The following is a 13,653-nucleotide window of genomic DNA, read 5'->3' on the forward strand; positions in this document are numbered from 1 at the left end:
GGCTCCTCAAGCTTTGGCGCAGCAGACAGCTGGTATCGGGGGTCGGGGAGTGAGAGAGTTGTCTTCAAGAGAGATGGGGCGGGGAAACATCCTGATTTTGCAAATTTTACACTCCCCGAAAACGCGAGTCTCCTTAGCGTCAAGATGAGCCTTCCTCAGACTCCAACCAAAGAATGTTCAACGATCTGCATGTTCCTTTCCCGGCGTATCCTTTTTGAGGGAGGATGGAAAACACCCAACATCCGGGGAAGGAACATGCTCTTTGGAAGAGAATAAATGAAACTAAAGGCGAGGGGAGAACAGCAAACATCCCAAGCTCCTGCGGAGCTAAATTTCGGCCGAAAGCTGCACCCCCGCAAGGAGCTTCCCCTTTCGTGAGAAGCCTCTGCACTCTGGCTTCGCCCGGTCACCCCCGCCCAGGCCTCTCCGAGCTCCGACGCTCGCCGCACACTACGTGACTCCCGGTGGCCGCACATCTGCGGCGACTTTTGGGAAATGGATGGTGGGGGGCCTATCCCCCGCACCCGGGTCCCGCGCGGCCCCAAAGGACGGGGGACCCTCTTTCTCCTCTCCGGGGCGCTGCTGGTTTTGAGCACCCGGGGGGAGAGAGGCCAGCGGCTGCAGGCATCCAGGTGGGTGGTAGACAGAAGCCGAGGGAACAGGGACCATCCAGGGGCGGGAGAAACCAGCCGAAGGCGCTGCGCTGCGGCGCTAAGCACGCGGGGGCTGGGGGGGCGCGGGCCAAGGCGGCCCCGCGGCCGGGGCGCCCACGGTCCTGAGTGTGGCTCGGCCACCTCCGCGTTCCAGTACTCTTGACTAGTGCCCTCCGCGAACGAAGGACCTGTCCCAGCCCTTGAGAGCTTGGCGTCGCCTGCCAAGCCCCCCCACCAGACAGACACAGACACACACACCCACCCCACCCCAAGGCTTCCTGTCTCAGTTTCCGGCCGCCCACCGGGAACCCACAACCGCAGCCCAGCGAACCCCTGCACAGGCGCACCTCCCCTCGCCGCACCCCAAACAAGCAGGGGAGGGTGTGGGGCGCCACCCCGTTCCTACTTACCCGCTGCCCATCCCGGCCTCCTCACTGTACTCACCGAAAACTCGTGGAGCCTGGGAAGAGACTGCACCTCATCCTCAAGAGGCCGCCGGGGGGAACGAGACACCCCAGCCACCGAGGTGCGAAGGCAAGAGGAGGCAGCGGCTCCCTCCCCGGCGGGATTTTAGGTCAGGGTCGTGGGTTAGAGCAGGGAGAGCCCCTGAGGCACTGAGATCTCAAACACTGCCTTGGATCAAGGGTTGAGCTCAGAGCTCGGTTCCCTAATCAAGGAATCCCTACTGAGTGTGCCTGAGACCCTACATATGGTGCCATTTAATCCTAACCAGTAAGAAATTTATTACCCGCGTGTATCAAGCGAGAACACCTGCTGGGAAGAGGGTAGTTCAATTTCATTTACTCAAAGTCCTGCAGCTGGTGAGAGGCAGCGTTGGCATGTCCAGGTCCAGTTCCAGAAGTTATATTTAAGGCGTACCAGTCCCTGTGGTAACCCTTTTTAGTAGTACAGAGACAATATGCATCCATTGCGAAAAACATGAAAAAGGAAAACAGACTCAAGAATAAAAGTCAATCACCTGCAATTGCAACCAGTACTTACATCACTCTTAGTTGACATTTTCATACCTTTATCTCACATACAGACATATTTGTGGAAATGCATGTAATACATATATGTTTACAAAATCAAGCTCACTCTCTGTATTTTGTGCCATTAGCACTTAACACTACATAAGGGTCAGCTTTGACCTTTTATCTTTTTCTAGGATTTTTTTTTTTTATTTCACATGGATTGGCAGCAGCAGAAAAACAGTTGAGACAGACACAAATTCCACGTTCCTTAAAATGCAATCATAGTTCATTAAAACTGCTCAGTGAACTAAAAGATTCAAGCAGTGAGTAAATTTGGTAAAGTGGCTTCCAGCAACCTATTTAGAAGACTCTTTATTTAATGATTTGTCTTTCATTAGGCAAACTGATCTAGGGAGAGGAGGAAAAGGAGGGAAAGAATAAGTAAAAGAGGAGTAGTTTTAAATGCATGTTCGTCAGCGATATAAAGGTGTAATGGAAACAAACCTTGGAGAGTGTAAGCCACATCTTGATTTTGAATGTTCTACTTTTGGTTTTCCCTGTGAAAGCAACTCCAGGACTTGCAGCTGGTAAGAAGGATCTGATGATGGAATGGCCCAATTTCCCCCTTAATTCCATCAATTCTGGCGTTTTAAATCAATGTCAATGTCAACCAAGACCAATGCCAGCCACGACTGCCCATAGAAACAGCAGACAAATGGAGTTCCTGCCATGGCACAGTGGGTTAAGAATGGGACTGCAGTGGCTCAAGTTGCTGCAGAGGTGTGGGTTCGATCCTAGTCCAAGGAGAATTGAGGCCTGTGGCTGAAGGGGGAGGGGGTGGTCATCCAGCTTGAGGTAGTAAGGCAGTGCCCAATGGCCCAAAAGTTTCCTGGAGTAAGGCTAATGATGCCTCTCCACTGCAGAATTCCAACCCTGCTTTCTACAGGAAAAACACGCCTGAGCCATAGCTTCAGTCTCCAGGGCTGCCCAAAGAAGCCTAAGGAAGCAGTGTGTCTGGGCTCAGAAGGTAAAATGTTCCAGGCCTCTTAGGATGTCAAAAAATCAACAAAGGGCAGAATGGTGGGGAACTGGACCATCCTAGACGATATTTGATGCAGAGGTGTGGGTTTGACCCCAGGCCTGGTGCAGTGTGTTAAAGGATCGCAGCACCAGGTCCAGTGGTGGCTCGCAATAAAAACCACAATGAGTGAGCCTTTTAAAATATCAAACATCTGTTGTTTCCTGTCAGATAAGTTATAATTATATGAACCATTTTGGAAAATAACATGTAGTTTGTACCCAAGTGCTGCTATAATTTCAAAAAGTACTTCTTCATGTTTTTGTCATGGCATATATAGCACCTGAAAATATTTGGCACCTAGGATAAAGTTGAGGGTTGAGGAGAGGTTTGTAGCGCATGGTTTTAAAAATCATTACCTTTTAGTAGTATTATTATTATGATAAGTTGATTAATATGATTATTATGATAAAACAGTGTACAGAAAATGGTAAATATTGAATGGCATACAAGAAAATGGTAAATATTGAATGGCATACAATTTCCAGATACAACACTTTCAGAGTTTTGATAAACGAGGGTTTTTAATATCAGTGAGGGTTTTCTAATATCAATGTAGTTATATTATGACTCATTCTTGTTGGTAGAATAAAAAACAAAAACAGAAAACTTGAGTTCACTGAAAAGAACTGAATTCACTGTGCAATACTTCTTTTGAAGCCAGGAACGGTATTATAAGACCATAATTCTTGATGCTTCTTAACATTCCAGAATTAGCCATGTTGCATTCATGTTTCAGAATGAATCCACTTTACCCTGGCAAGATCTGGGGGCTGGGATCCAGCAAAGCCTTGTTGTTTACCAGGATTGATTGTCTTCAACAGAAGAAAAAACTCTGCACTAGCACAAATTTAAAAAGGATGGAGAAAGGGAACATTTCCCAACTCATTTCTGAGACTAAAATTACTCTGACACGAAACCTAAAAGCGATTTTTCAAAAAGAAAAACCACTGGCTAATCTCATTTATGAACAGTAATGCAAATATGCAAGTATTCTAAGTGAAATATTAGGAAATTGAAACCCTATATATATGAAATGATGGGTAGGTAGATGATAGATAGGTAGATAGATAAATAGATAATTAAGACCAAATTGGGTGTATCTTAGGGACAAATTGACCAGTGTAACTCCATGTATAAAAAGTATGAAAGACAAAAAAAGAAAGTATGAAAGACAAAACTCAACAGATATTATAAAACATTCTATGGGAGTTTTCTGGAGGTGAAGTGAGTTAAGGATATGTTGTCATTGCTGTGGAGAGGGCTCAATCCCTGGCCTGGGAAACTTCAGCATACTGACAGCATGGAAAAAAAATTACAAATATTCAGTATTCACTCATGCTAACTTTTTTAATCCACTCATAAGGATCTTGCCATCTACCCCTGGATCCAGCCTCTAAGTTAATCTGTCCAACAAGAATCAAAAGATTTCAGTTATATGTAAAATATCATAGACTTGAAGTCCCGCAGTAATTTCCAGTAACAAAAAGATAACTGGGAGTTCCCATCGTGGCTCAGTGGTTAATGAATCCGACTAGAAACCGTGAGGTTTCAGGTTCCATCCCTGGCCTTGCTCAGTGGGTTAAGGATCAGGCATTGCCGTGAGCTGGGGTGTAGGTTGCAGACATGGCTCAGATTCCGTGTTGCTGTGGCTCTGGCGTAGGCTGGTGGCTACAGCTCCAATTAGACCCCTCGCCTGGGAACCTCCATATGCTACAGGTGCGGCCCTAGAAAAAGACAAAAAACAAAATTTAAAAAAATAATTAATTAAAAAAAAGATAACTGTCTTCACCTTTAGAGTGAGGGGAAGAGGAGAGAGATACTGTGGTACTTCACGCACAGTTGCCTGGTATGTCTGCTTCTCCAAGGAGGTGGCTCTGGTTTTCAATTGGCTCAGAATCTGAGAGCAGTTCTGCTGGCCAATGCTCAGCAGGAAGTAGCACAACCGCTCCCAGAAACAGAGGTTCTGGGCTGTGTTTCCTCCCACACCCCGCCTCTTACAGGGAGATGGTTCCCAAACTTCGCAGAACACAATCCACTTAGTGCTTTTTGGCCCTAAAGTAAACACAAACCACCTGCCAGGGACTTTATTTTATTATTATTATTATTATTATTATTTGTCTTTTTAGGGCCACACCTGAGGCACATGGAGATTCCCAGGCTAGGGGTGGAATCCCACAGCCACAGCATCTCAGGATCCAAGAGGAGTCTTCGACCTACACCACAGCTCACGGCAACACTAGATCCTTAACGAACTGAGCGAAGCCAGGGATGGAACCTGCATCCTCTTGGATATTAGTCAGGTTCATTTCTGCTGAGCCACCTCGGGAACTCCTGATGGTAACTTTAAAAGGAGATTCAGATTCAGTCAGTCTGGGGTAGAGCCTGGGATTCTGAGTTTCTAAGAGCTCCCAGGTGATGCCCGCTGTCCTGCTGACTGAATTTTGAGAGGCAAGGTAGACTGCAAATCAGAGCTTACATCTGACCCCACTGGGAGAGAAACGGGGGGGCGGGGAGGAGGCTTTTCTGTTTTCCATTACCAATCAGGCCCTCTTGTTGGCTGTTGCAGCTGCTCAGGACTTGCTTGTGCAAAGGAGAGAAGGAAAGGTCTTCGCCTGGGGTTGTATGAATGGATGTGTTTTGAGTGTGGCAGTTGGGCATGGGGAGGAGGATAATATTATAAACAAAGCTCTGTACTCTTTCTGCTTTAAATCAGTCAGAAGCATCTTCCACACTGTGGTCCAGAGACAGCAGTCAGACTGCAGTTTCAAATTTCTGAATGACTGTGAGGTTTTAAGGATTCTGGAGAATAGAGTTTCATTTTAGCCAGTGAAAACTGGTTTGTTTGTTTTTTGGTCTTTTTAGGAGCTCACCTGCAGCATTTGGAAGTTGCCAGGCTAGGGTGGAATAGGAGCTGCAGCTGTCTGCCTACTCCCTGGCCAAGCCACATCCATGATATATGCTGCAGTTTGCCTCAACGCCAGATCCTTAACACACTGAGCAAGGCCAGGGGTCAAACCCGCATCTTCATTGAAACTAGTGGGGTTCTTAGCCCTCTGAGCCACAACAGGAACTCCCTGAAGACTTTTTTTTTTTTTCTTTTTCTTTTTAGAGCCTCAGCTGTGGCATATGGAGGTTCCCAGGCTAGGGGTCTAATCTGAGCTATAGCCCGCCGGCCTCCGTCAGAGTCATAGCAACGTCAGATCCAAGCCACATCTGCAACCTACAGCACACCACCAGATCCTTAACCCACTGAATGAGGCCAGGGATGGAACCGCAACCTCATGGTTCCTAGCCGGGTTAGTTTCTGCTGTGCCACAACGGTAACTCCGTTTTGTTTCATGATCTCTAGTGATTAATAATAAATGGATTTTATGAATTGTCACTACCTCCTGCCCTATCCATGTTTTAAATATTTTTCTCTATTTTCTAAAACATCTTTTCACAAACCTCAAGATAACCGTAAACAAGATCAAGAGAGTCTCTATCTTTTCACATCTGTTGGTAGGAAACCAGAAGAGAGTCCATTTATCTGATGCTGACAAGTATGAATCCAAATTAAGTTGCTCCACTCTTGAGAGAGAATCCCTTTTCGCATGTTCCCCCATCCCTTTACTTTTTCCTTCTAGTTTTCTCATTCTAAATCAATAATACAGGTGGAGCAGTGGAGCAGAACATCTCAGTTTCCATCACAAACCATATCCTTTACCAATACGAAGGTATAGTGAGGAGTTTCCGCTTTTGCACAGTGGGTTAAGAATCCCACTGCAGCGGCTTGGGTCGCTGCAGAGGTGGAGGCAAGGGTTCCATCCCCTGCTGGGTACAGTGGGTTAAAAGGATCCAGTGTCGCCATAGCTGCGCATAGGTGACAGCTGCAGTTTGGCTGGGGTTCAATCCCTGGTCCAGGAACTTCCCTAAACCATAAAGTGTAGCAGGTGCAGCCACGGGGTGGGGACGGAGTAGTGAGAGATGAAATCCTAAAGATGGGGAAAGGAGAGAACCAAGGCTTGCTCTCTCTATATATATATGGAGGACACTTGGATAAAAGCGAAACATCTCTGACTGTAGATTTGGTTTGGGAAATTTTTAATACTTTAAAAGTTGTTTTATAATGATGTAAAACAATTCTTAAAATTGAAAGCAAAATGAACAAAAAAGATCCTAAATGTATGACAAGTTGGTATCATAACCACACAAAGAGGAACTACTTCAAGTGACTTTAAGAGGCAGTAATTTTACAATTACTCTCTAGTGGGATAGACCTAGATTTTTAAAAATTGCCCCAAATTACAAGGATCTGGGTTGTCATATTATTGGTGTTGGAATTGTTATTCCGACACGGCTGTGTGTGCACTGTGTTTGTGTTGTCAGAAGTGATTGGGTGATAGAAGGAGATAGAACAGGAAGGAAACTTTTTCATGTGGAGGAAGATTGTCTCTCTGGTTCACACTTCTTCCTATGCTTCCATTCTTCTTTTTTAATTTATTTCTGAGATGTACAACATAATGATTTAATATACTGTGTTATGTATACATAATCAAGTGAACACAGCCATCATCTCACATAGTTGTGTGTGTGTTGAAAACAGTTAAGATCTTCCCTCTTTAAGTTCCCCATTCTTCTGCTGGGTTTAAGATTTTTTCCTTTAATGGTTGCTAGCTGCTTGCTCTTTTTTTTTTTTTTTTTTTTTTTGTCTTTTCTAGGGCCACTTCCACTACATATGGAGGTTCCCAGCCTAGGGGCCTAATTGGAGCTGTAGCCACTGGCCTACACCAGAGCCACAGCAACGTGGGATCCAAGCCACGTCTGTAACCTACACCACAGCTCACAGCAACGCAGATCCTTAACTCACTGAGCAAGGCCAGAGATCAAACCCACAACCTCATGGTTCCTAGTCGGATTCATTAACCACTGCGAACTCCTGCTTGCTAATTTTTGATGTGAATGTCTTTTGTTTTTGTTTTTGGTTTTTGGTTTTGTTTTTGTTTTTGTTTTTTGTCTTTTTCTTAGGGCCACACCTGAGGCATACGGAGCTGCAGCTGCTGGCCTACAGCACAGCCACAGCAACGAGGGATCCAAGCCTCTGTGACATACACCACAGCTCGTGGTAAGGCTGGATCTTTAACCCACTGAGCAAGGCCAAAGATCAAACCTGAGTCCTCATGGATCCTAGTCAGATTCGTTTCCGCTGTGCCACGAAGGGAATTCCAAATGTCTTTTGTTTTTTATCATCACCTAAAAATGCTGTGCAATTGTGTCACTAGCCTTATTTTAAACAAACAGATTTGAAATGCAAGTTAATACTTTCAAGTGCATGTCAGAGCAGAACATGGAAGGCAAAAGGTGAGTGTTAAGGAGTTGCATTTCCCCCATTTAACTGAGTTTCTTGCTCTCCTGCTTAACATCTCAATCAAAAAAAAAAAATCAGTGAAATGATTTACTTTGGGGGTGTGGAGTAAAATATCATTGGAAAAAAAAAAACTTTCCCACGCGGTGTATAAAATCAGTAAGAAGGAATCTTTTTCTTTTCTTTCTTTCTTTTTTTTCTTTTTTTTTTTTTTTTTTTAGGGCCGCATATGGAGTTCCCAGGCTAGTGGTCAAATAGGAGCTACAGCTGCCAGCTTATGCCACAGCATAGCAACGCAGGGTCCCAAACACATCTTCGATCTACATCACAGCTCTTGGCAATGCCAGATCCTTAATCTGCTGAGCTAGGCCAGGGATCGAACCCAAGTCCTCATGGATACTAGTTGGGTTTGTCACTACTGAGCCACAACGGGCACCCCAATAAGAACACTTGTTATATAATTACTGACCAAATGTGGATGATATAATTCATAAAGCTTTTTAAATGTGCAGAAAATGAAAGGTACAGAAAAGACATGCCCCCCCACACACACACACACAGACACCCTGGGATCACTGTTTCCCAGGCTCACGACTCCGCCCACCTTCCTGCCTGCTCTGAGAGGTTCTCCAAGTGGGAAAACCCCTTTCACTAGGAGCCCTAGGGCTGCAGAATTCTGCACCTGCTTCCTGCAGGAGAGGAGAAATGGGTTGTCTTTGTATGTGTAGCTCTTTTCATAACACCTGTCAAAAGGCAGGCTCTAAAGGCTTGTTAAATTAATGATTATGCAAAGTTAATAACACTGGAGAGTACATTTTGGTCACAGAAGATGAGCATGAGCGGAGGATGGCTATACACATTGCAATTTTACTGTGGATCCATAGAAGAATATGGAAATCTACTTATAGTAGGGATATTTTTTAAAGCCATGTTTTCATTTATTCTTCATTGGGATTATCCTTTTATCATACAGTATTGATCACGTAACAGTAATAATACCTTTACAAAGACTATTAATTATACTGTCAGAAGTTGTCATCTTACCTATACAATTTTATTAATCATTAAAGCTATTTTTTTGAAATTAGTGGTATTTAATCCCTTCAGATTTTTTTAAAAACTGCAGCTTAGGAAGGTTAAATGATAATTACATATATTTAGCAAAGTATGAAACAGGAATTGGAATCCAGACTACTGTTTTCAATTGACGTATAGTTGACCTAAAATATTGTGTTAGTTTCAGGTGTACAGCACAGTGATTCAGTTATATTTTTCAGATTCTTTCCAATTATAGGTTATTACAAGATTTTGAATATGGTTCCCTGTGCTGTACAGTAGGCCCTTGTTGTTTATATGTTTTATATATGGTAGTGCATATCTGTTAATTCCGTACTCCTAATTTATCTGTTCCCCTTTTCCCTTTGGTAACCATAATTTGGGAGGGGTTTTCTGTGAGTTTGTTTCTATTTTTTAAACTAATTTGTATCTTTTTTTTTTTAGATTCCACATATAAGTGATATCATATGATAGTCATCTTTCTCCATCTGACTTACTTCACATAGTATGATATTCTCTAGGTCCATCCATGCTACTGCAAATGGGTTAAGGGTCTGGTGTTTCTGCAAGCTGTGGTGTAGGCTGGCAGCTGTAGCATATGGAAGAAAAAGAAAAAGAAAAAAAAAAATAAAGGACTAAAATGGGAAGTTGAGAGCCCATGTCAAGACTGGAGAATTGGTCAATTACCTTGGTCTGAATCTCCTCTCCAAACAATCCTCCATGGAGACCCAGGTTTCCATCTCAGCTCTGATATAACCTGCACTTTGATTTGGGGTTCAAAAGTGGATTTTCAGTGTGAAGGAGGGGCAAGGGTGGTGACTCAATTCTTAACTTGAACTTTCACTTTCCTAGTGTTGTATTCTCCTGGTAAATAGCTCAATTCAAAGGAATTAAGACAATGTTCAGAAAAATGTCACAGGCAAGAAGCTCACACAGGGTAGGGTACAAAGGCAGAGTCTGCTGAACTCAGGGCTGCAAGCATTCCCTTATAAAGGGAAAAAAAGAAAAAAGAAATCTGAAAACATATAAAGATCTAAAAAGAATTTGAGATATATATATGTATGAATCAATTTGCTGTACACCTGAAATTAACACACTACTGTAAAACAACTATACTTCAATTAAAAAAAATCGCCTTTGGCATTCTTCTCTCTCTTCCGCCATATCCCTCCCTCTCCCTGCAAGCATGCCTCTGCTTGGATATTTATGCTCTGTTCCAACATTAGCAGTATGATAAGAGGATTTCTACAACCGAGTTGTCCCCACAGTCTTTTTTTTTCCCCCCACAGGTGTGCTAGAACTTTTCATTTCCATCCTTAATACAATCTATCATGAAGAGTTTAAACTATTTCAACCGTGATTGGATTTGTGTTAATATTATCAGATCTTCTGATGCAATAATCTAGTAGAAATAATATCACCACCCAACTTCCTCCTAATAAGACAGCCGAGAAACCAGAAAAGCATTAAAAATCTGCGGACTGGGGTCTTCCGTATCCAAGAGACCCTGTATCTCCTGGAGTCAAACCGATGCGATGGCGCAGCCCTTGCTTGGCTGTGAGCTTGGGGCGTAGGATCCCGCAGGCGAGGCGCAGGGGTTCCCAGAAACCGCCAGCCCTGAGCTCCGCGGGCTCTGCGCCCAGGTAGCTCCCTTTCTGCCCGGCCCTTGCGAGCTCTTCCGGTGTTGCCCAGACTTCAACTGGGAAATGCCTTCCAGGCCCTGCGGGCTCCTGCGCTGAACTCTTGGTGAAATGAACTCTTTGCTAGAGGACTAAGCACCTCGCTGTGGGACGCAGAACCACCTGCCCCAGACCTGACCCCTGAGACCCACCCGGACGCAGAGGCGCCCCCGGCAGAGCCAGCCGCCACCTTCTCACCCAAGCCTCCCTGAGCGGGTGGCACCACTTCTGGAACCAAGTGCGGCCCAGAACGCTGACCGCGGGAACCCCTCAGAGGGTCGTCTGGCTCCTGCCACCACCCCTACGGACACCGCTCCTCCCACAGCAGGTGGCAGCGCAGTGGCCCAAAAGACCCGGGGCTGCCAGGAGCCCAGAGATCTGCTCTGAGCCCCTCAGCTCCGCGGAGAAACGCAGCAACAGCTCTGTGTTTGCTTTACCACGACTGAAATCCTTTGTCTTCGGAGTCCTCAGATAATTTTCCTTTGCCTACTCGATAAAGATGACGAGAAACGAGATGTCGCAGTCCGTCATTCCTTCCGTGAGGCGTGGGTTGGAAGACGAGGCGTACGGGCGGCGGGACCCCCAGTCTCTGGGCTTTGCTGGGCGCAGGAGGGACGCTTTGGTCTCCGGCGCACACGGGGGTGGGGCTTGGGTTCAAGCGCGGCCTCTCCTCCGACTCCCAGACTCCGAGTGGGCCGCCAAGAACAGCAGACAGGCCGCCCGCAGCCCAGAGGACGCCACTCTCCGGGCAAGCGCCGCTGCTCTGGGGCTCTGGCCCTTTTTGGCCCCGAGTCCACCTGAGGGGCCCTCTTGGCATCTGCACGCAGCTCTGCCGCAGCCTCCACCGCGTTCTCCTCACCCTCCCCGAACTCACCCAGAAGTTCCGGATTCCTCAGGCCCAGCTGTTCTGGCTCCCTCAGGCTCTAACCAGATCCCAGCAAGATTCCCTTCCCTTCGGATTCTCTGTAACTCCTTTGCCAATGCCTGCCAGCGACCAGGCAAGCTGACCTGCTGCGAGATGGCTGGAGTGGTAGCCAAAAGGATAATGACCTTGAACTAGTGGCCCAGGAATCCAGCCACCCTGCCCTGAGTGGATTGACTGAGAGCCCTCTGATCCCAGAGGGAGCATGACAGAGTGGGTGTGAGAGTTGTGCTAGTTGTCATCTGCTGAGTGTCTTTTCCAAGGTGCCAGACTTCCCACTGGAAAGGGATTTGAACCAGGGTATTCACCCCTTCCTGGGGGTGAAAGCGAGCTCTCTCTTGAGGACAGGGGCTTGCAAGCTGGTAATCACTGTATCAGGCTCAGTAATGGAAAGCACATTTTTTTTTTTTTTTTGCCTTTTTTAGGGCCGCACCTCTAGCATATGGAGGTTCCCAGGCTAGGGGTCCAATCAGAGCAACAACTTCTGGTCTACACCACAGCCACTCCAGATCTGAGCCACATCTGCAAACTACAGCACAGTCACGGTAATGGCGGCTCCTCAACCCACTGTGCATGCGAGGCCAGGGATCAAACCCGGAACCTCATGGTTCCTAGTCGGATTCATTTCCCTTGTGCCGCATGGGAGCTCCAAGGGAAAGCACTTTAGAATTCCCCAAACTAGATGAATCCCAGTACATTTTGACTCCCAGTGTTTCTGAGAAGCTACTGTGAACCTGTCAAATTTCCAGTTATATGAAAATATGTGACACAGAAATGGAATAATAACATACATACCCTTATGTAGCTAGCTTTTTTCATTCCACAGAATGAAATGTCTTAATGTCATTTAGCCACTGGATACATTCCTGTTGGAATTTTAAATTCTTTATTTCAAATTTTCTATCGCTACACTATTCCCAGTTCTTAGTTTTGGTTTTAAGCATGCTGAACTGGGGGATATTTAGGGGAGAGTGGAGGACTTGTCCTTGGTGTGTGTGTGCTGTGTGTCATTTGTAGTTTTGTTTTTTAAGAATATGTGCGTTATAAATTTAATTATGTCTTTATTTTACTGTATCAATGTACTGAATACAGTCCCATTTGCAGTTTAGGAACTGTGTATTACCCTGCAATGTGAAGATCATTGGTGAAATCAATGCACAGTATCTTTTGAATTTGTAAAGAAAAATGAAAGAAACAGGCCCTTGTTTTCATTTCTGCATTTTTTAATTTTTAGGAACATGAACCTCATTTAATAAACTTTTTTTTTAATTTAGGCAGTATGAATGGTATTTTGCTTTCAATAAAATCGTGTAAGTACATTTTACATGTTTCAGATGAAGTTTAAGTTCCTTACTGACAGAGCCTGGGAGCTAACCCTGTGTTCCTTGCCAAGTGGGCCTCTAGGGGGCAAGTAGCTACAAAGTTTCCTTCTTTGGCAAAGCAAGGAGAAAAGAGCCAGAGAGAGAGTGCCAGAAAGACTCAGTCATTGTGCTTAAAACCTCCTCTTGAGGAGTTCCCATCGTGGCACAGTGGTTAATGAATCCAGCTAGGAACCATGAGGTTGAGGGTTCGATCCCTGGCCTTGCTCAGTGGGTTAAGGATCCAGCATTGCCATGAGCTGTTGTGTAGGTCTCAGACATGGCTCGGATCCCACATTGCTGTGGCTCTGGCTTAAGCAGGTGGCTACAGCTCGCATTAGACCCCTAGCCTGGGAACCTCCACATGCCGTGGGAGCGGCCCTAGAAAAGGCAAAAAGACAAAAAAAAAACCCTTCTCTTGAAAGTGACACTCCAGGACATTTGATAGCCTACGTGACATCTTCATTTCCTCTGTGAACACTACTGCATGTGCCCTGCTGTTTGATGAGTTGTTTCCAATAATTGGGCTGGAGAATGAGCAGGAAAATCTTTTCCTCCTTAGTGACCCTTAGGTCAGACTAGCATA

The 13,653-nt window shown here is 45.4% G+C and overlaps 1 protein-coding gene across 1 annotated transcript; it reads left to right on the forward strand.

Annotated features, from left to right (window-relative positions):
• LOC146395524 (uncharacterized) lies at window positions 1-13,026 on the forward strand. The gene is made up of 4 exons (XM_085002217.1): window positions 1-632; window positions 5,818-6,004; window positions 7,716-7,812; window positions 10,377-13,026. The coding sequence occupies exon 4, from the start codon at window positions 11,287-11,289 to the stop codon at window positions 11,845-11,847; it is 561 nt and encodes a 186-aa protein (XP_084858343.1). The 5' UTR covers window positions 1-632; window positions 5,818-6,004; window positions 7,716-7,812; window positions 10,377-11,286; the 3' UTR covers window positions 11,848-13,026.
• The last annotated feature ends 627 nt before the right edge of the window (window positions 13,027-13,653 follow it).

The sequence above is a fragment of the Sus scrofa genome, chromosome 16, assembly GCF_054392235.1.
Source record: "Sus scrofa isolate SSC_HxYL_T2T_F1_AM1 chromosome 16, Sscrofa_HxYL_maternal_Yorkshire_Landrace_v2.0, whole genome shotgun sequence".
Taxonomy (NCBI): domain Eukaryota; kingdom Metazoa; phylum Chordata; class Mammalia; order Artiodactyla; family Suidae; genus Sus; species Sus scrofa.